General features: G+C 37.8%; 1 protein-coding gene across 2 annotated transcripts in view; it reads right to left on the bottom strand.

The window, feature by feature from the left end:
- cacna2d2a (calcium channel, voltage-dependent, alpha 2/delta subunit 2a) overlaps positions 1–23,918 on the bottom strand; it is a 231,487-nt gene that overhangs the window by 35,073 nt on the left and 172,496 nt on the right. For both annotated transcript variants that reach the window (XM_082136344.1, XM_082136345.1), the window contains exons 9-14: positions 13,573–13,623; positions 12,197–12,296; positions 7,586–7,747; positions 5,557–5,667; positions 5,160–5,238; positions 798–847 (exon numbers count right to left, since the gene is read on the bottom strand). In XM_082136344.1, coding sequence (XP_081992470.1) covers positions 798–847; positions 5,160–5,238; positions 5,557–5,667; positions 7,586–7,747; positions 12,197–12,296; positions 13,573–13,623 — 553 coding nt within the window. The remainder of the gene's footprint in view (positions 1–797; positions 848–5,159; positions 5,239–5,556; positions 5,668–7,585; positions 7,748–12,196; positions 12,297–13,572; positions 13,624–23,918) is intronic.

Raw genomic sequence — 23,918 nt, 5'->3', positions numbered from 1 at the left:
AACTGTACGGAAGTGGATTAGAGAAATCACAGTCCCATTTGAATCTTATTGATGCTAAATATAGAAGTCTGTATCGCTTTATCCGTCCCTCCATCTTTATAGTTCTGCTCTCTAGCGTGACATACAGTATATATCTCGAAATTGTGATAACATCATTGTGCTTCAAAGCTCATGAAGCAGAATGAACCTACAGTGAACTGGATTCATGTACAGAGGCTTTATTAAAACGGCTCTGAAATCTGTTTGAAGTAGAGATGCACACTGGCAGATAAATTGTTTATTGTGATTATTAATTTTAATGTATCAGTACAGTCTCTCATGTTGCTGTTGTTTTATAAAAGCAATGAGCCACTCAAAGCCACGCATGACCAAAAGAAAGCGACCAAGGATGCATTTATTTGAACAAAAATCCAATAAAATTTTTAATATTGTGGAATATTATTATAATAAAAAAGCATTTTTCTATTTAAATATATTTTAAAATGTAATTTGTTTATGTGAGGCAAAGCTGAAATTTCAGCATCATTACTCCAGTCTTCAGTGTCACATGATCCTTCAGAAATCATTCTAATATGATGATTATTATCAGTCTTGAAAGCAGTTTTTGCTGCTAAATATTTTTGTGGAAACCATGCTATATTTTTTTCAGGATTCTTTGATAAATGAGTTCAAAGAACAGCCTTTATTTGAAATAGAAATATTTTGTAATGCTATAAATGTATCCTTTCTCAATAGACATATTTCTTTCTTTTAAAATGAACATATATATGAAATAAGAAGCGGTAGAAATGACGAACCTGTGTGTTGATTCTAATGGCTCCAATGGAAGGGATCTCAAAGTAGTAACCTGTTCAGAAATAAACACAAACCAGTAACAGGGTCGGTTAAAGTTGACATATTTGCTCTGCAACAATACATAATGAGCTGACTAAATAGGCAACAACTTTAGGGGTTTGAATGTGTGCTACTGACATTAATGCAGTTCAAAATAACCAACAAAATAATATTAAACTACCTTGTTTTGACAAGAATCAAAAGCTGTTTTAATATATTTCCTTTTATAGCAATTCCGGAAATCACTATGGCAAATTTAGTGCAATTATTTTAAGGCAATTGCTGATCTGTTTTGTGTCTGTGTGAGTGTCTCATTGAGTATTCAGAGACTGTGCTTCAGAGCTGATTATTGAGAGAGTGGACACACAGGCAGGGTCAATACGGCCCGCTCACCACGTTATTAGAGACGAGAGCATCTGAATAAAGAGCAGGACATCAGATATAAACGACTTTCACTTCAAACTGCTACTTCAAACTTAACTTACAGCCATTTTCATATGTATGTATGTACATATCATGTATGTATGGATAGATATATGTATGCATGTATGTATTTATGTATGTATGTATGGATAGATGTATGTATGCATGTATGTATGTACTGTATATATATGAATTAATGCATGTATGTATGTATGTATGTATGCATGTATAGATTTATGTATGTAAATCTTTATGGATAATTTTCTGATTGTTCCAATCCAATCTGACTTCTGACCTATAATGCTGTCTGAATCATAATCACACACTGTTCGTTCATTGGCCAGAGGAGAACTGAGCGACTGAGCCTGGGCTCTCCCAAGGTTTTTTTCTCCATTCTGCATCCTGATGGAGTTTTAGTTCCTTGCTACTGTCGCCTTTTTTCACCTTTGTTGCCATTGGCTTTTGGCTTGCTTAGTTGGGGACATTAAATGTAATATTGATCTGCCTGCATTGACACCATTATATGAGAACTGAACTGAGCCGGACGATGACATCACGGTTTTCTTCAGAGTGGCTATATATATATATATATATATATATATATATATATATATATATATATATATATATATATATATAAATAAATGAACTAAATTAATAACTTTTTTACAACAAAAATGAAACCCTTACTTAAGCTGGACTGTGATGCTATTTTCTTCTGGAAACAAACGTTGTTGCATTATTTTCCTGTTATCTCTGTAAAGCTGCTTTGAAACAATCTGTATTGTAAAAAGCGCTATATAAATAAATGTGACTTGACTTGACTATGTATGCATGCATGTATATATGAATGTATGTATGGTTTGATTTATGTATGTATGTATGCATGTATGTATGGATAGATTTATGTATGTATGTATGGATAGATTCATGTATGTATGTATGGATAGATGTATGCATGGATATTTTCTAAACAGGTACCATGTGTTTTTCTAACTATCTGTGGGATGAAAACAAATTGAATTCATTCAAACAAGAAATCGGTTCAGCCAGTGCGCCATTATTGCAGTAAAGGTCATTGAACAATTTCAGTCTTGATAAGTTCAGGATCAACATTTTGCAGCTCATTTGAGCTGAAACCATCATTAACATAGAGGTGGGGTGTAGAGTTCAAATCACCAGAGGACATCAGTGTCTACAAACTGGGCCAGCAGGATATGTCTGTGCTTTTCTAGCTATCCATTATCAATACCAACTCTTTCCCTGCAGGCACTTAATAAAAAAGACTATCACAATCTCACAATCAGGTTTATAATTAAAAAAGCAGATGTTTTTGTCAAAACTGAAAAAATTTTCTTTTACTAAATGTTAATTAAATAAATATTCATTTATAAATACTGAATAAATATTAACAATTAATATTAACATTTAATATTAATAATTTTTTTCCTTTCTCTAATCGAATTGTTTTAAACAAAATATGCTTTTATTAAAAGTTATACTCAAAACTGAGGGACAAATCAAAATGATTTTCCATGGTAATTGCCATCATGTCACAAATGTTGGATTAGATTAAGCTTAACTGGTGTTGAACCCGGAACGTCCCTTTCAGAAGGCGACGGCCCCTAAAATGACTGCAGATAAGGAAGTCAAATCTAGTTCAGCTAATGAATCAGAAATAATTTAAAAGTCTTTAGAAGCGTATCAAAGTCAAGAGAATTAGAGTGTAAAACTAAAACTAAGAAAAAAAAGAAAATGTTCAGAAGATGTCTGAGGGTCAAACCAATCAGCGCAGCAGAAAGAATCTAATCAAATCAATGCGAGTCGCCGGGAATCAAAGAGACTCGGAATTGGCTCTGATTCAGCGGCGGCCATATGAGACTCTGTTTGTGTCAGCGGAGTGTGAGCGAGCTCACTGAGAGACAGCCGGTGGAGTGACAACACACACTAAGCCGTGTCAAACAAACATGTCTCTCATTGTTGCCGCAAGTCTGATCCCTTGACTTGGTCATGATTACAAAACGCTGAATCCATTTGTCTCCGCCGCACGAGATGTACAACAAAACAATAAGACGCAGACAATCCGATGCAATCCTAGTCTTAACAAGCTAGTCAAAGTGTTCATGCATATGTTCGGAGAAGGAAACCTGTAATTTTCCGCAGTTTTTTTTAACCAATCTAGCGACACCTGCGAATGCTTTCAGTCAGATATGGTGTCGTACACGTATTCTACAGCAAAGGGAGAGACGTGGACGATGTGGTCTTTGTGAGGGTGTCAGGGGCGTTCCTCTGTGTCTTTGTGATATGGGCGAGCGAAATGAAAGCCTGCGGTGGAGATGGAGTCCGCTGAGAAAAGCGTCTTGCTTGCTGTGCCAGACTGCGTCCCCTCACTGCCAGTCATTACAGCTGAGAACATGGCCGCACAGAGGGCTAATCCTTAAGTGGAAGCGCTTTTGGCTGGAGACGCCGAGAAGTTGCGAGCGTGGTTATCGCTGCGACGGCAGTTCCTCTTCGGTTAATTAATTAGGAGGAGGGGAGGGAGGAGGGGGTCTCTGAAGTATTCTGCTACCATTCCTTATTAACTAATCAGAGCTGGAGAGGGACTGATTGTTAAACAGAGCTGAGAGAGAGTGTTTGCGCTACAGGCCTGGATTTAACTTGTTAGGTCAGACAGGTCAACATTACTTAAGCACTGTTGACCAACTCTTAGTGTTATTACACAATACAGTGTACAATGTTATAAAATGGGTTGCGGGTTTAAAATCTGATTGGATTAATCGTTGTACACTAGTCTATTAAACCAAATTAGAAATGAATAATATTATTCAGTATTATTACTACTGAAAGGAACTTATTATTTACATTTTCTGAAGAAAATGTGAGTTTTGCTTGCTGCCACAATGGGTCTAGGTGGTTGCTAGGGTGTTGCTATGTACTTGCTATGATGTTCTGTGCAATTTTAGAATATTGCTATGCGCCTGCTAGGGTATATGAGAGGTTGCTAGGGTGTTGCTACAGTATGTGTTTGCCAAGGTGTTCTTAACATTTTAGCATTTTGCTATATGGTTGCTATGAAGATTTCTACAGAAAATGTGAGTGTTTCTTGTCGCCCCAATGCTAGGGTGTTCTGGGTGGTTGCTAAAGTGTTGCTGTGCGCTTGCTTAAGTGTTCTGCACAATTTTAGCACATTGCTATGTGTTCTGGGTGGTTGCCAGGGTGTTGCTATGCTCTTGCTAAGGTGTGCCTGCCAAGGTGTTCTTAAAATTTTTAGCACATTTATATGTGGTTGCTAGGGTGTTGCTATATGCCTGCCAAGGTGTTCTTAACAATTTTAGCACGTTCATATACTGTATGGTTGCTAGGTTGTTGCTATGTGTCTGCCAAGGTGTTCTTGCAAGGGTGTTGCTATGTGCCTGTCAAGGTGTTCATAACAATTTTAGCACGTTTATATGTGGTTGCTAGGGTGTTGCTACATGCCTGCCAAGGTGTTCTTAGCAATTTCTGCAGGTTGAATTGTGGTTGCTGAGGTGTTGCTACAGTATATGCCTACCAAGGTGTTCTTAACAATTTTAGCATGTTGGTATGTGCTTGCCAAGATGATCTTAACAGTTTTAGAGTGTTGCTATGTGGTTGCTAGGGTGTTGCTTTGTGCTTACCAAGGTGTTCTTAACAATTTTAGCACGTTGATATGCATTTGCTAGGGTGTTATTGACAATTTTAAGCATTGCGATGCAGTTGGTAAGGTGTTGCTATGTATGTGCCAAAGTGTTCTAAACATGACACATCAAATCGTGCCTAATGACAATCCTTAACCAGAACAGTACAAATGCAAATGAAAAGCTCAAAAGTTCTAATCTAAGAAACCAATTTTACATGCACTAGCTCCCTCCTCGCTCTCTTACCCTTGTTGGCACAGGCGATCCACTGCAGAGGAGTGACATCATAGTTGTGCTGCCCCACTGAGAATGTGAAAACTCTCACCTGTGGATGGAAGATTTTGTTTTAGGTCATGCAATCCGTGTAGCAAATGGGTCTTAAAATACAGAGTAGCCCTCTAAAGCATTAAGACCCTCCATTAACTTTATTTAATAGCGTGTGTATTGTTTTATCATTTCAAAATATTTAGCTAGAATGTCAGTTTTATATTGGAATGACATTAGATTTATGATGTCATGGCTTTGATGTTATCCCATTGGTCCAAAATCTCACATGCTATTTTAAATTAAAGGGAGCACAGTAAATCTACTTGTCACTGGATGGAAACAGCAGAATGTTTTGGACTGAATGGCCTCGACTCACTGTTTTGTTTGGCCAGTTGTACTTCTCAAAGATGTCCTGGGCACGATCCTCGCCGCCGTCTGTGAACATCATTATCATCTTATTGCAGTTTGCTCTCGGATTGCTGGTCTCCTGTGAGAAACAGAAACAGAGTGAGCATCCGACTCATAAGATTCACTCTGAGGGTGTCAAATGAGCGGGTCAGTTTGAAATCCACTCGACCTGCCTTTGCAAACAGGTGCTTTTGTTTGCATGACGGAGTGTTACTTTCGAAACCCCTTGTGCTTTCACTCTACATCCTTGAAATGCATAATTTATTTATGATAAGCATAAAATGCTTACGAAGTGTTTGCACTAACATACTTGCACAGAAATCATTTCAGGAATGATGCATGCTTGAATCCAATCCACTACACAAATGACCTTGGATATTAAAGTGTCCCGTTTGGCAGAGTACCCGCACATGTGTCCGAGCACTTAACCGTGTGTGTGTGTGTGTGCAGGCACGTCTGTTCCTCTAATCATATGTCTGCTTTTGTGCCAGCTGCTGCGATTGTCCTATCTGTGATGAGTTAGCCAAAAGTCCCCTCTCACTATCCCGTCCAATCACAGCTGTCATTGACATTCGGCCTACGCCACATCACTCTGACAAGATTCTAATAAAGATAAATAATACTGCCGCAATTACAAATTTACAGCGCTTTCTTCTCGGCCTATCAGGAGACAGCAGCAGAAATTATAATGCCTTGGTGGTTGTGGTTCTTCAGTCTGAGATTGTGTGTATTTGGCCCATCTCATTAATCACACTGTCACGATCTGTTAAGAGCAGAAATGACCGAAAACAAAAATGTATATGATGAAGCCACACATGTGGCCATCAGCACGCACGCTTCTGCATGGCCATATTTATCATGAGTGAATCTAGAATAGTCAGAAGTCGGAGATCTCAATACAACCTCAAACGTTTCTTTTCAGATTATTTCATCAAGATCATTTTAAGGTTCTGTACTCTTCATTTGTGTCTGTTTTTATTGTTCTTGAGGAATTTTTAGGAAATAAATATGAGAAAAAGCTGACACTTAAATTAAATATAACTGAGAACTTAAATATAACTGAGATCTTTGAAGCTTTGAAAAAGCAACATCTGAGCAATAACATTTTCCGCTGAGGTGTTAAGAGGATGTTTTGGCATTAACATTAAATTTAACTAAGCCAAATCCAGCTAAATCTAGTAAAAAACGTTCTTTGGGGATACCCACGGATCTCCTCATGGTAAAATTAATAGGTAAAATATGTTTTTAATAAAAAAAAATGTAAATACACATTTTTTTTCATATAAATTTAATTCCATATACAAATATGGATTATTTATATTTATATATATATATATATATATATATATATATATATATATATATATATATATATATATATATATATATATATATATATATATATATATATACATTTATTTATTTATACACAGCTGTGCAAAATATTTAGCAAGAACGCATGAAGTATATCAAAAGTGACAGTAAAGACATTTATAATTTTTTTTATATTTAATAAATATTTCAAATAAATGTCTATTAATCAAAGCATGATGTATCACGATTTTATCACAGTTTCCACTAACATATTTAGCAGCTCAACTGTTTTCAACATTATTAATAATCATAAATGTTTCTTGAGCAGCAAATCATCATATTAGAATGATTTCTGAAGGATCATGTGACACTGCAGACTGGAGTAATGATGCTGAAAATTCAGCTTCGATCACAGGAATAAATTACATTTTTTAATATATTAAAACAGAAAAGAGTTATTTTAAATTGTATTAATATTTCACAATACTACTGTATTTTTAATGAAATAACTGCAGCCTCGGTGAGTATAAGAAACTTATATATACACACGATAAGAGAAAACAAACTTCTGTAGGTTATAGTCTGCAGTCATTATAATTAACTCGATAAAAACTTGAAAACAGAATTCCTCAGCGTGTCTTGATGTACATAACTCGGTAAATGTGTGTGTGTGTGTGTCTTACGTTTAACAGCTGGTCAAAGGCAAACTGAAAGCCGGTCTTGTAGTCTGTCGTCCCCTTCGCCTGCATGTTCATCACAGCCTCTTTGAAGATCTTCTTGTTTTTTATGTTTGCTTGGACCAGCGTGGTGAAGCACGGCACCACGGCGTACGCTTTCTCGTTGAACTGACAGACAGAGAGACAGACAGCAGCTGCTTTAGCAAGTCCATTAAAAGCTTCATTATTCATCTCCATTAGATCTCACAGCATCATCATTTCTGCTGTTAACACTCACTAATGGAGTCACTTACACCTGATTGATTTTTCCCGCAATTCATAATTTGCTTCCACTGCAGATGAATCACCTCGTATGAAACTTGAAATCTATTTAAAATCTATTTGACAACACTGATCATCTGGATGATTTAATACTGCTCAAATCGGAACATTTCTACATATGAGTGCTTTTTGACCATGCAAAACACACTGCCATTGTGAGTGGTCGACAAGGTGTTGCTATGTGGTTGCTAGGGTGTTCTGAGTGGTTTTTCATCGGTTTTATCATCTGTCAAGCGGAAAAGTAAAAAAGTAATAGAATACTTCTCCACTGAAAACATAAATAACTAAACAAATATTCTGTCTTGCTTTCCAGGAAAATAAATAAACATATTAAAAACAAGATTAAAATTTGATTGAGAATCAAACCTGAGAAAAAAAAAATATTGTGTATTTTCTAACCTCATTGGAATTTTTTATATATTTTTTTATTTACTGTTTTATTTTATAATTATTGTTTTAAACAGAGATCTCACAAAATTATAAATCCTTAAAACAAGAAAAAAAGGCCAAAAAAGTCTAAATATTTCATGCAATTTTGCTTCCCGAATAAATTGGTCTTGTTTTAAGAATGTATAGGTATTTGTACTGTAAAATATGACAAAAATACTGATTAAGAAACTGGTGCAAGACAGGTTATGTGCTTACACTAGTACTACTGGCTGCCTAATGTTGGGAACTTGTCACACAACAAATAACATCATAACACTATCAGTACAGCTTTACTTACTGAATGCACACACCTCAGCATAAACCATTCATGTGTGTGTGTGTGTGTGTGTGTGTGTGTGTGTGTGTGTGTGAGAGAGAGGAAGCACAGCTGTGGAAATCTGAGGTACATCCGGCTGTCTTGATTACAAGGTTCTACACCGCAGGTGCAGAGGGAAAAAAATGCCAATGCAAACAAAAATGAAACGAAAAATATCATCTAAAAACGGCATATAGGAAAGAAAAATCCCCTAGAGATCTCTTTAACATCTCAATTACACTTCCTTGATAGAGACAGGATTAAAGAGAGAGCTGATACTTCATGAGGTTCATGAAAGAGATGCCCGATTCGGTTCTTGAGTTCGACTGAGTTCGACTGACTCAATGATCCCACAGCTCACTGGAAGGAAGATATCAGTGAACAATGGCTTACATTTCAGTCTGTTCATCACGTAAAACTATTATGGAGTACTTTTGCATCCATTTTTGAAGCTTGAAAGCTTCCGTTGCTATTGCAATTGCATGGTAAAGAGTGAACAGCCAGTCTGAATCTCTCTGTGTTCCACAAAAGAACAAGGGTGTGTAATTGTAATTGTGCCTTTTTTCTCGATTTTGATTTTGGGCTCTACTAGAACAGGTTTTCATGCTTGAATATCTTATTTTTCACATATTCTCCATTGTTGCAGCTCTTCTCTTCCCAGTCTGTCAGTAACGCTCTGGGGTGCGACGTACGTAACTCGCTGCTTAACTACCACAGTACGATGCATCGTTGAAGAAATCAACTAGCTAGTCACGACTGTTTCCCGAAACCATATTGTCGCAAAGTGGTCGTTCAACCACGTTGGTTTATGACGTCACGCACGTGGTGGAGTAATAACTTCTTTTAATTAATCTGTTTGAGATCGAATTAACGCTAGATGTTTTGCTATAAATTTTGCTTTATTTCCAGATTCAGTCATAGGCTTGTTCTTACACACTAGAGCACGTTCGCACATGCGCACTCTTCAAAAACGGTGCTTTAAATCTCTTGACAAACTAAAAGACGTAAATGACATTTGTATGTATTCTAAATAAAAGACACAGGTTGTACTGAATGTCAGCTTGCTTAGGCTATGTTCACACTTAGCGTCTTTTTTGACAAGAAAAAGTTGACAACGGCGTTTTTTTAGCAAAAAAAAACGCTGGCAGCGTTCGGTTACAAATAGCAGCCGAGCGCGTCTTTTGTGGCTGGCGCATATACTGACGCGTCTTGACCATGCGTCAACATACGACGAAAAGGGTACCCCCATAACGTCCATATGTGACGATTCGGGTTATGGGTAGGTTTAGGTATGCGTTAGGGTACCGCTAGGAGGCGCTGCTGGTGCGCTTCTGTCTGCGTCTCATATTGACGTTAAAGGGGTACCCTTTTCGTCGTATGTTGACGCATGGTCAAGACGCGTCAGTATATGACGTTTTGGGGTGAGACCGGGCTGCTATAACAAGAGCTGCAACAGTAGCCTAGTGCTGTGTGATGCAAAAAATGTCGAGAAAGAGAAAGTTGGCTCTTGCGTTGGCTTTTGAAGTTACCGGGGAGGAGAATGTCGGTTCACAAAGACGTTTGTGGGTGCACGACAGACAGTTGTTCTTGTTGTTATGGAAACGACAGGTCTCGCTACTCGCTTGTCATTGGTCAGCTGTCAAAAAGGCGCTTGACGTAGGGCGTTCTTTTCAGAAAAGTTGAACTTTTTTCAACTTAAAAAGACGCTCTGAGCTGCAGAAAAAGACGCCGGCGGTGGCGTCTAAAAAAGCGCTCAGGACTTTTTTGAAAAAACGGTTTACTCCATAGGGTTATAATGTAGAACAGACGCTGGCAGTTTGAAAAAAGACGCTAAGTGTGAACATAGCCTTATTTTGCTCAAGATGAGGATTTATTAAGTCCACATGTCATGCAAACTAGAAACTCTTCTTCTAACCACAGGTTGAGAGCTGTCGTTCCCATCCACACAAGTTTGCGATGCTGTTTGCGAATGTTCGTTAGAACGATGGTTTCGGGAAACACTGACTCGTTGAACTATGCTGATAACGACAGAACTTGGGAACATAGTTGGCTAACGATGCTTTTGGGAAACGCACCCCTGTTTAGTTCCTGTCTCTATGAAGCCCCTCCTCCTGAAAAGCACATTGTGCTCTGATTGGTCGGCCGGACCAGTGTGTTGTGATTGGTCAAGCGCTCCGAGCCTGTTTTGGAAATATCACGCCCCTCACCATAACCGCGGGTTTCAACACACTACTAACTCAACTCAAGCAGGCCTCGTCCCTTATTCTGCGTTTGCCTTGGGCGGGAATTATTTAAATGAGGAATATTGTGACGTGTTCCTTCCCGGAAGAACTACACTGGGAGTTTCAGGTTTCAGGGAGTTCAGAAACAGTGACACTGATATAGAGAATAACTCACTTTGGAGGAACTTTGTGCTTTGGAACTTTGCAGACCGTTTTCATGCTCAAACAGCAACATTACACACTAAAGAAAGCTGAATTGAAATAGGGCGTAATAGGACCCCTAAGAAAGTCAATAGGGTCAATTTTGATGTCATGTTCCTGAAGCGTCTGGAGGTAAACAGCAGTAAACACACATAGCGACCCTAATGTGGTCTTAGACTGCTTTTCTTCACCGGGCTGTAGAATGAGCCGTGTTCCGGCTCAGATTATGATGCTCATTTTGCGCTCTCAGAGCCGGGATTAGGAAACACACACTAAGAGCCACGGATCAGCCCGGATTACTGCCGAGGGCCTCCAAAGCGCTAATGTTCATTATGTGTGTGCGTCTGTGTGTATGTGCATGCATATTTGCGTGGGTTGCGTTTGCGGGCTGCTATTGTGCGCTCGCAATAAATGAACTCTCTGTAGATTAAATGTTTATGTGCATTCTGCATCCACAAATTCATAGAGGTTAACATTTAAAGAGGATTCACAGGATGGAATATTAAAGCTGGTGTCTTCTCAAATGTATTTACTATGAATAATAGCTTACAAAAATTACTGCATATTCTCACTAATCAAGCAATATACCGTATAAACAACCTCACTTCAAATAGCATTCACCTACAATGTTTATATATATAAAAATATATAAAATTATATATATATATATATATATATATATATATACACACATACTTTTATATAAATAAATTATTTTAATGTATAATAAAAAATTCTATTTTCTAAAAAGTATGTATATAAAATATATGAAATGTGTCATTGTTTGTTAATATTATTTAAGTACGCATATATACACAATGTGCATATATATATATATATATATATATATATATATATTAAACAAAATTAATAAGAAAAGTGTTTTATTAAACTATAAATTAACATTAACAATAAATTTGGAAATGTGGCCTATGCCAATTCTTATTAATATAGACATATATATAACATTAATGAAAATATTTTATTAAAATACTATTTTATAATAATAAACTATAATCATAATACTACAATTAAAAATAATAATCATATACATGCAATATATGAAATGTGGCCTATTTTTTACTCATATTATTCAAAAAAGGACAGTGTTTGAACATGTGCACCCACCCGAGCCACGTTCACGTAGTCGTCATCAGAAAGTGTGTCCAGCATCTCAATGACAGAGGTTTTCATCAGCTTCAGGGTCAGACCACTGACACTGCCACTCCTACAAACACACATTAAATACATCACATGCACTGAATACAAACACTGAGCATTCCAGCATTTATTTAACAAACAATTCATGTCTCAAAATGGCACAGCACAGAAACACGAGCCCAAAGCTGCCGTTGCCAAGCAGAACCTGTTGCTAAGTGTCTCCTTCATCCACGTCCATCAAAAGTAAATTGTAGACGGCACGTTAAAAAGACAGTATGGAGACAGTCGATCTTCTAAAACAAAGTATGCATTTGAATTCTATGCTGCAAATTGGATTTATTAATAGCCTACAGCAGCTATTGAAAAAGCAATCACAGAGCATGAGTTCATGTGTAATTTGGCTTCCAGAGTTAGAAGGTTTAATAAAGCCGAGCACACTGGGAAAAATAAAAGACCTGGTGACAGCACTATTGTCTCATGCTTCCAGTCGTCACAATGAGATTAGTCTAAGATTGTCAGAAACGCTCAGTGCGATGCTGCTTTTGATTGGCATGAGATTACTTTGGCAAAGCGACAGCTGCGATCGGTGTATTTTTTTATCAGATATCGGTATCTATTTAAGGTTATGGATGATTGCCAGCGAGTGACAATTAACCTCCATTAAGCAGTTTTTCTTGAGGTTTACTTAAGAATATTAATTATTTTTTTGACGCTTATGCACATAATGGCTGCATGATTGAGGCAATCACTTATTTGTTAAACTACGCAGCAGTGTTACCAATGACTCTAAATGCGCACGGATAATTTCAACACTTAAGGTCTGATAAATAAAACATTTTATAATGAGGTCTAGATGATTCATAATGTGGAAGATGTGGCATTTAACAACAAAATGGTTATTTCAATAATGCATTAAATGACACCTAAAACTACATTTTTATAAGCTCCAAAAATGCAATAAATACCTTTCAATAAATCTGTTGATGCAAAATAGTATTTTAGATGATGCATTTTAGAGGTCAGATAAGATCAGAGTCACAGGACATTTTAAATTCTCCACCAGCAGCCGAGATATCGGCAACATAATGCCATTTTTCATTGCATATAACCTCTAAGTCATATTTCAGGGAACACGGTAGCATTTTGATATTGAGGCATGAGGTTAATAAGATGGAATAATATTGTTCTCAGCCAACAGGTGGCAGTAGAGCACCACACTGCTGTCTGTGCATGATAAACAACAGATTTATCAACACAGATGACAGTGTGTGTTAATGAGATGTGCATATGAGACAAACAGAGAGTGTGCTTGTGTGGTACGGTGTGGATGAGAGGCTACTTACACGTCCACGAGAATGATCATGTCCTTTGGAGAAGAGGCTCCCTGAATGTACCTATTAAACAGATATAAACAAGACTAGTCAGTGCTGATATTAACATTTCATTGATTTAAAATAAAACAAAAAGGCATACAAGGCATTGGTTCAGTCTTACCAATGGTTTGTTGCTAGTTGCTTTTATAAAAATCATTATGATAAAAAAGGTTGAACAAAGAGCCAAGTAATATAGTTCATAAGCCAAACTACAGGTGGTTTACAATAGCCAACTTAGCATCTTAACCCTATAAAGCTCCTGTATCACATTTGAAACTTGCATTCAAGGTCTCTAAATGATCAACACAATCAAAACTTTGCTGAAAAACCTGTTGCACAATCTACTACATGCTGACTGTCATCTGACTGATAGTTCACTTTTCAGTGAGCAAAAAGGCCTTATAGTATAATTGTAAAAACGCCAAGTGGTTCATGTCTTTTGAAATCTTTTTTTTTTTTATAAAGTAAATGTAAGAATAACTTTTATATTGTTAGTAATATTTCAAGATGAACATTTACTGGACTTTACTGGAGGTTTAGTTGATTATGCATATATTGTATATATATATATATATATATATATATATATATATATGCATCATGTTTGATCCTCACATTTTAACATGATCTTTATATATATAAAGATCATGTTAAAATGTGAGGATCAAACATGATACATCAGGCTTTTAAGGGAGGTTTATTTGGTCATCTCTCAATCATCATTGTATTGCATTGCATTCTAAGTTTTAAAACTACAGAGGTTTGATCATATTATTAAATATGTATATATAATATATATTAAATATAAATAGCATTTAAATAGCATCTTACTAAGACATATTATTGGGAGATATAAAGCCCTTTCACACAGAGCGTTGATCCCAGAAAATTGCCATCGAATTGCTAGAGTGCCTTCTTTAGGAACGCAAAAATCAGTCCGTCCCGGGATTGATGAGGACCTAGTAAAATTGCCAGGACAAAACCACCAAACAATGAAACAAATGCATTCACTACTTTTTTTTAATCCTCAAAAAGTCTAAACACTCTCAATAATCAAGCCGTTTGGATTTTCTGAGCAATATGATGTCATATGGCTCATGCTCCGCCCACGACCACTGACGGACTGTCCCGTATTAGCATATTTCCCGTATTAGCATATTTCTGCCCTCAGCCATTTGTATAATTTAAAGCTGCCGTCGGCAACATTTTTTTGATCATATTCAGTGTAATCGACACTATAATCCGACAGAACAACATAAATAAGATGGTTTTAGAAAAAAACCCGAGCTTCTAACTCCACCTAGAGTGTGTTATTTGTTTTGCAAAAATCCAGCGCTCCCGCTTCATCAGGTCCAATCAGCGCAGGGGGGTGTGAGATCAGACTGTCAATCACAGGTCGTGCACACGCCACAGATCCCCCTCACTCGCGCACGTTAATATCACATGCACACGCCACGGCTGAAGTTCGCCTGGAGATTGCATGAAGCGTGATGGCGGAGAGAAAATCTACTAACAAGCTTCCAATTCCTCGGTTATTGCTATCTATGGATAGATTAGCCAGGGCAGCCTACCTCCGAGTCCATGGTGTTGATAGATGCTGAAGAGACGGACGCGTTCACAGAAAATCAGGTACACACGCACTGACGAGCACGACCTCGATGGGAGGGTGCTCGCTGGTAGTGGGGAGGGGCATGAGAGTTGTAAACATTCAAAATTTTGGCTAATCGACCCAATCTGCCAGACTTGCCGACGGCAGCTTTAAAGAGACATGCACCGAAACGGGTCGCGGTGAACAGAGCTGTTTTTGAGGAGGTAAAAGGGTGTTGTTTTACACAACCATTAAGGAATTTTAACCAAAGTATGTTCCAAATTTTACATGAAGACCCTAAAGAATCATTCCAACTTGTGGAAAATGGGCATCCGATGACCCCTTTAAGAGGAGTGGCGTCGCGATGACGTAGTGATCGTGCGACTCTTTGACCGGGGGTTTTAAATGCAGATCAACATTCACATTGCAAAGTTTGCGTTCGTCATCCTGATGTCACCTGTCTTTACGGGATCTTTACGGGATGTGTGTGAACGCACGCACTGGCGGTGTGAATGAACTAAAATCAGACGATCCCGGGACAGACAGTCAGTGTATTTTCCGGAATCATTGTGTGAAAGGTTCTTCAGAGTCACGACTGGTATTTATATGCATTTTATGTAAGTATACTGTTATATAGATCTCATTGATTTACATTACAAGCGATCAGAATATCATCTTACTTTTTGGCCATATAAAAATCAGCATCTGCACCAAACGCATATTTTTACTCAGTTTGGGCCTCTGAATAAAACTCAGGTGTTTTTTCCTCTTCAGGTATGAGCTTCATATTCTCATTGTATCATACTATATGAGCCATAAAAGCCTGTTCATGATACTCAACAATTTTTCAGATTTTTCAGACTATCATTTGATAGATGAGGCTTTACATGGTTAATACTATAGGTGTCATTTCACAACATCTTTTAAAATAATTTTCTGGCTCACAAAAACCAAAGTCTAACATTACATCAGTCCTGTTTTCAAGCTCACTATGTCCAATCAGGCTCCTTGTCTTGAGTTTGTGCTAAGCTAACCTGTAAGACCGAGAAGCACAATGTCAGGTGAAACACCAAACCCGGACCTCCGTTTATTCTCCGGCTGACTCATCGGCTCCCTGACAAACACATTATGCGGTTCGTCCGTCTCTCTGCGTCTTTGTGCGAGCGCTAGCAGATCGTGTGCTGAGAAGAGACGCTTTGTCTCAAGCCATTTTTAGCGTGGTGCTCAATCTGAGCGCAGAAACACAATGAGCGATGTGTGGCACTTTTGTGTCACCGACAACAAAATAAATAAATAAGCATCCGAACGCAGCATCTGTCCACTGCTGATAGAGGCTGACATATAGAAAACACTAGTGAAGCCATTTTCACTTTTCCCCGTGCAATTAAAAAGGCATTACACCTGACAATCAGCCCGAGAGATTGATGGACGTCGTAAAGCTGTTGTCTTTGGAAGACTGGGGGAAATGCGTGTGCTTTTGCATGGTGAGGTGATTGGCTGTCACGCAGACAGGTAGTTAGCGCTTTGTGCTTGCAGGAGCAGGCCGATCGTCGAGGGTCTCTTCTACCGCGGTAATCAGGCTGAAGAGGCGACGTGAGAAGTGGTGCCAGGTGCCCGCAGCTCGTCGAGGAAGGCTTTTGAAGCATGGCTAAGCCCTGGAAAAATGGAAAAGCCCAGGCGAGCGACAACACACACAACACACATAACGCTAACTAGCACAAACCTGTACGACGAACTCTGACCCTCATTTTGGATGCCAATCATGTCTTAATGCCACTGGAGAGTGCTAGACGTAGACTATTATAGTTGGCTGAAAGGACAAGCACAGCTGAAAGACTGTTTAAAGCCAGCACTAGCAACGCTCAGACCGGGTACAAAGCTTTTGGGGGTTGAAATGGATGAAATTAAATGAGTTTTTGATAACTGAAGATGCTACCCAAAAGGGCAGAGAAGCACAGTGGTACTAATTTTATCTGTTTCATTTCAAAAGTCTTTCATTTGGATGAGTCTAACGTGTGTGGGAGAGAAGGGAGATGACTTCTATGCTTTGAAAAGTGTGTGCACATCAAAGAGACCAAAACCTTACACACAAATTTATGTCCATTTACTTTTTTTACTGACTAAAAGCGGTGATGCTACTAAATTTTGCCACTTAAAAGGATAGTTTGTTTCTGTCATCATTTATTCACTGTATTAATTACTGATTTTCTTTTTCTTCTAGAAGAATATAAGAGATATTTAAAAAATGTCTCAGGGTTTTTTTCTTGTCCATACAATGAAAGTCAATGTTGTTTCGACCCTATTGACTAAAATGTCTTACTTTTTGGGCCAATCGTCTCTTTAAATTTGGAGTCAGTATGATTTTTTTTTTTTTTATGTTTTTGAAAGACTTTACAATTGAAATAAATGTTTTCTATTGTAATATATTTTAAATTGTAATTTCTTCCTGTGATCAAATCTAAATTTTCATCATCATTACTCCAGTCTTCAGTGTCACATGATCCTTCAGAAATCATTCTAATATGAGGATTTCTGATTATCAATGTTGAAAACAGTTGTGCTGCTGGAAACCATGATACATTTTGGATTCTTTGATGAATAGAAAGTTTAAAAGAACGGCCTTTATTTGAAATATAAATTTTTGTAACATTATTAATGTCTTTACTGTCACTTTTGATCAATTTAATGCATCTTTACTGAATAAAATTATTTTCTTTCTTTTAATGGTAGTGCATGCAATTTATAATATATTCAACTCAACAAATAAATGGTATATACTACTTGTATGACTCTTTTATGGTGCTTTTGCATATTTTTGAAGCTTAAATCTTCAGTCATTCTTCCTAGCAAATGAATGTACAACCACAACCAGTATAATTATTTAAAATCTGTTCTTTTGTGTTTCATGAAATAAAGTCACACAGGTTTGAAGCGACATGAGACTGTAGTTTGATTACTTAATTCAATTACGAGTATCTTGGCAAGCTACAGTTTCAAATTGGCATGCTAACAACAGTGCTCTCAATCAGCAAAGTACACACAATATGACAGCAGACACTGCTAAATCAATTTTTTTCTCCATCTTTGCGGGAAACACAGGGGTACACAAGATTTCTCTGTATTCAAAATTAATTTCCCAGCTCTGTTTGCTTTGATGCAATCAATCCACAGCATGTTCAATTCAGTTTGTGTCGTGTTTGCTCATGTTCTTACTTCTAATAATGGCGCCCTGTCTTTCTGCTCAAACAAACACACGTTTCCATGAATACAGTTTCGGTAAACACAGGAGGCATAATTGGAGGTTGAGAGTAGCGCATTAGGAGCAACGATAAAACTCCAATAAAAAACATAATGAAATTTTGCAAGCCAAAAAGATGCACATGCCTCATAAATACTGCACATGATGAAAAATCAATGGACTTAATGAAGGAAATTAGTTTTCTAAGGGTTTAATGCATGACCTGTTCCTGTCAGGTGTAAATGTTCAGCATGAAAAACAAACAAATATATTAAGGCAAGGTACATTTTCTCTCTCTCTCTCTCTCTCTCTCTCTCTCTCTATATATATATATATAAAAAAACGTTTCTATCTAATATCCACTACTAAGTCAATAAGTACTTGTAGTTGTACAGTATAGCTTATTTAATCATATTCATTTCCAGAAGGACAAAATCCAAGTTTTTTTTGTTGAATATATTGTGCACAGCATTTCATGTTGACTAAGACAAAACTGTGAATGTATCATTGATAGGACATGTAAAAGGTACGTTTAACTCATGCAAACATATCTAAAGCCGCGTTCACACTATCTGTGACTGTCGCTGCATGTCGCTGGCGGTGAGGTCATTAGTAGGCGTTTGTGAATTACATTTTTGGAAGGAAAAGACTAAATATAAATGAAATCTTAGAAATTATACATAAAATGTTTGATTTTATAGATGAACGAGAATTTATCTGCGGCGTAGGCGCCAGTCTATCTGGCTCAGAGTCGGCACGGCGAGTACCACCGTATACACAGAGATATCATAATTTATAGGAAAGTTGCTGACTGCTAAAATGAACTTCTCCTCCATCTTGCCTCGACACTCCACTAAAGGATGTAGAGACGGATCTGCAGCTTCTGCAGAAGATATACACTCAAATATACATCCACACATCCATCCTACATTCTATAGATGCCACTGTTTCTAGCCTTTTATTTTACGTAGTGGACAGGAGGCAAGGTCTTTACCATACCATCCTCTTACAGGCCTGAAATATAGTCTCACATATCATTCTCTTGCAGGCCTCAGTACACAGTCAGACAGATAATAGTAGAATAACTTGTTCACATGAATGACTATATTGATTATACTTAAATCACTTATAATCTGAATAATAAAATCCCCAGCTCTCTATTAAAATGAATGGGATCGTGTTACTTTGTCAGTGGTAGTGTGAACGCAGCTTTAAGGCCTGTTCATACCAGGACGAATTTCACGCGCGATATTCGCAGACGTTTAACGCCTCGTGACTAAAAAAACGCCTCGGGTTCGTTTTTTTGGTTTGACGCGCCGCGTCAAAAACTATCCGACCAATGAGATTGGCGCTTTTGCTCACGTGTCTGGAGCTTCTGAAGTTACAGTAAAACACAACTTGGGGGCGCTCAAACACAAAACGGTCTTGCCGAGCACACATTTGAACGGCGAAGAAGATATATGCCAAGTAGCGTCTACACCAGGGCTGGGCAACTTCGGTCCTGGAGGGCCACTGTCCTACAGAGTTTAGCTTCAACCCTAATCAAACACACCTGAACAAGCTAATCAAGGTCCTCAGGATTACTAGAAAATTACAGGCAGGTGATTTTTTCAGGGTTGGAGCTAAACTCTGTAGGACAGTGGCCCTCCAGGACCGAAGTTGCCCACCCCTGGTCTACACCAAGCGGGAAGGAAGTCGACCGGAAGTTGAAGCCGGCCGCGTGCCACCATCTTGTAGCAGAACTTCACCTGCTGTTAGCATCCCATTGACTCCCATTCATTTTGGCGTCACTTTGACAGCGAATAACTTTACATCTGAGGCGTTTGAAGACTCCATTTGTCCATTATTTATTTCTAAAGAAACACGACAATGTATAAAATGCTCCATTACCTTGTATCTTACGTTATGGCCCCGTAAAAACAGTTTTTGTAAAAGTAGGCTAACGATTGCGTCATAACCACGCGACTCTCTGTCGCACAGTAGAGAGATTACCGTATTGACGGGAGGAGAAGCTCGCGGGCAATCGGGGGGACGTGGAGGCAAAATGACAAAATAATTAATCAGAATACCTAGCAAAAGTTTCTCCTGGTCCTAGCTCGTGGATACCTCCTACTCACGATCTCCGTATCTGCAAGATTCGGAAGGGAATGATTCAGATTTCTCATGCCACAGCCACTAGAAGACAGACGGGTTGCTCACGTCACATCTACGTTGTCAAGCTCAGTTTGAGTCTGCGCGTCAGGAACGGAAGTCCTAAAAAATCGCTGAAAATGGGCTTCACTTGCCTCAATTGAGTTCCAATGAGATGACTCTGTCCATTTCTTATACTGTCTATGGTCTACACACTGCCGGGAAGAAATAAGACGAGGAAGATGCAAGGCAAGATGAATGTAGAGCTGCTGGTCTCGTTGGTGTCGGAACATAAAGAACTATATGACAAATGCGACAGCGACCACAAAAATTTTGATGAAAGAGAACTGTTATGGAGAGAGTATATACTGTTATGGAGTGGTATTGTATTTCTGTTTTACATTAAGCGCCATCTAATGTTAGGGAATTAATTTGCATGTTCACTCGGCTCATCGTCAGTGAAATTCGCTTGGGTGTGAACACAAAAACGCGTTGAAAAACGCTGGCGAATAACGCACGCCGATATTCGTCCCGGTGTGTACGGCCCTTTAGAGTCCATTAAAGATGGGCAGCAGATCTGAGCAGTGTCAATATCATTCACCATCGTTTCTTTTGGCAAGTTATTTTTCACACTCTAGTCTATATTCATCTCCACTATGCGACACTGACGTTCCCGATCTGTGCTCAACTCACTGTACCAACCATGGATTAGCCTGATGGATCCAGATGTGCAGTTTCTGCATGGATTCCACTCCATAATTACCCCTCCACCGAGACCCAGCGATGCCATTCCTTCCCAGTCATTACCCACACTCCCCAGCGCCCCGGCCAGGTGACATGCAGATGGGCCATCACAAACCAGGTCTCCCAGTCCGCCAGCTTACCCAATAAACACACACACTCAAGAAGGACCATGAGCATCACGGCCACCCACAGCATCTGTTGTGGCACACCTACTCAATCTTCATCATTTATATTAAAATATTTACTATATACGTTTAGAATAATTAAGTAATCTCAACTATGAAATAACACATGAGAATTACATATGCTCTGTTTACGCCTGGTATTAAGATGTGTTTTGGTCGATCGGATCACAAGTGGACGACGCTGAATATGGATGTAAACGGGGTCTAAAACTTTTAGTTTACACTTCCAGAGGTAGTGAAAACGCATTCGACAGGATTGCTTTCGTAGTGTAAACTCTCACGTGGTCGAATGTGTTCAAGCAGCCGTCTAGCATCTACTCTCCGCCAACATTATGGGAAGAGCTCTAGCCAGACGGGATTTAAACTTTGTCGGCTGAAGATCCAAGTTTGGTTTGAAGACAAACACCGTACCATCACAATGTTCTCTCATCATTCCTGATTTCTAACACACACTCGGCTGCTAAAGCTAAACTAAAACTAAAACTGCTGCTCTCTATATGTTTCCTGATCCTCTCCAGTCGAGTTCATATGTAAATTGCGAGAGCTTATTTTGTGCATTAGATGGAAAGATCTGAAAAACCCATACATTAGACCCTCTCCTCGAAGAAGTGGTTGAAAGTGGACAAAAGAGACGGATTAAAACACCAGGTGTAAACAGGAATGACTCTTCTACTCGTGATCCAATCGACCCAAATCTTAATACCAGTAGGAAACAGGGCTTTAGTGACCAAACTCTTATATTTGAGCTTTTCCTCTTCTTGTCTAGATTCCAGCTCTGCTCATTCATTAACCAACATTAAACAGGAAGGAATATGATAAACATGATTATGCTTTTCCTTCATTATCGGCTCAAAAAATAAAATGGTAACACTTTACAATAAGATCTCATTTGTTAACATTAGTTAATGCATTAGTTAACATGAACTAACAACAAGCAATATATTATCACAGCATTTATTAACCTTAGTTAATAGAAAGGATCATGCTCATGTTAGTTCGCAGTGCATTAACTGATGTTAACATAATTTGAACATTAATAATGTACAAGTAAACATTGAATTGAACATTAACTAGAATTAAGAAATGCTGTAGAAGTATTGTTCATTGTTAATTCATGTTAAATAATGTTAACAAATGAAACCTTATTGTAAAGTTACCAATAAAATGTATATTCTAAGAAAATAAAATTCAATTCATATTTGTCTACAAAACTTTTAAGCAAGTGCCTTTAGATTTTTAAGGTTTTAAAAAGACCAAATAAACAGTCAAGTGTGTGCAAACTTTTGACTGGTTGAATAAACGTAAACTGTGTCTAAAATGAACCTTTGCAACACCTGTCAATGGAAAGATTTTTTACATTTATGTGTTTAGAAGATGCTTTATTCAAAGTGAGGAACATCACAAACAATTTGTCTTAAGAGCCAACAATATTCGTAGTTCACAATGCCAAGTTTAAAGTATAAACTAGATTAGTACACAAGCTGGAGCAGATGTGAAAAATAAAAATAAGTTATAGTAAGTTATAAAATATATATAAAAAAAATATTTTAAAGTATTAAGAGCTTATATGAAGTATATGAGTTTTTATATTATAATTTCCTCACTTTTTATCAATAGGTGCATTCTTTGGGAATTTAATCCACAGCGTTGGCATTTCTCCCGCCACGCTCCAGCAGTTCAGCTACAGGAACATATAAATACATTCTATTGTTTCTCATACATTATTTAGCTGCTTTCCCCTTCTTTCCAGCCGACACCATACATTAGCCAGTCTTTCTGTGAAACGCCACCAGCCACACAACAGTTAAGTTCACTCAGTGATTTTGTTCCTCAGACATTTGTTGTGATGGCTTAAAGGGATCGTTCATCCAAAAATGAAAACTCTGTCATTTACTCACCCTTGTTGCACCAAACCTGTATGAATCTGCTGAACACAAAAGAAGATATTGTGAAGAATGTTGGTAACCAAACAGTTGGTGGTAAGGAAAAAAATACCATGGAAGTCAATGGGGTCCATCAACTGTATCCATCAATATCTTCTTTTGTGTTCAGCAGAAGAAAGAAACTCATACAGGATAAACTGGGTATATATATATATATATATATATATATATATATATATATATATATATATATATATATATATATAAAGCAAGTGACACCCAGTTATATAGAAATATATAATAAATATCAATAAAAATTTGGCAGTATGATCAAATGATGTTGAAAAACAAACAAACAAAAAAAGATTTCTATGGGTTGGTTCACACAGAACATGTTTACTGTTAATAATGCAAGATGCAAATCAGTGTAATAAAAAAGCAAGGTCTAGATTTATAGTTATTTTAAAAAGTTGAACTGATTTTAACTTGAGTGCCGTGGTTTTCTGAATGCCGTGTCATGCACAAGACGCTGCAAAAACGCTGTCCTT

Source organism: Leuciscus leuciscus (assembly GCF_965113295.1).
Source record: "Leuciscus leuciscus genome assembly, chromosome: 14".
In the NCBI taxonomy this organism is placed as follows: Eukaryota; Metazoa; Chordata; class Actinopteri; order Cypriniformes; family Leuciscidae; genus Leuciscus; species Leuciscus leuciscus.
The sequence above is the reverse complement of the archived record's forward strand: the minus strand, read 5'-3'. Positions and strand labels throughout refer to the sequence as shown.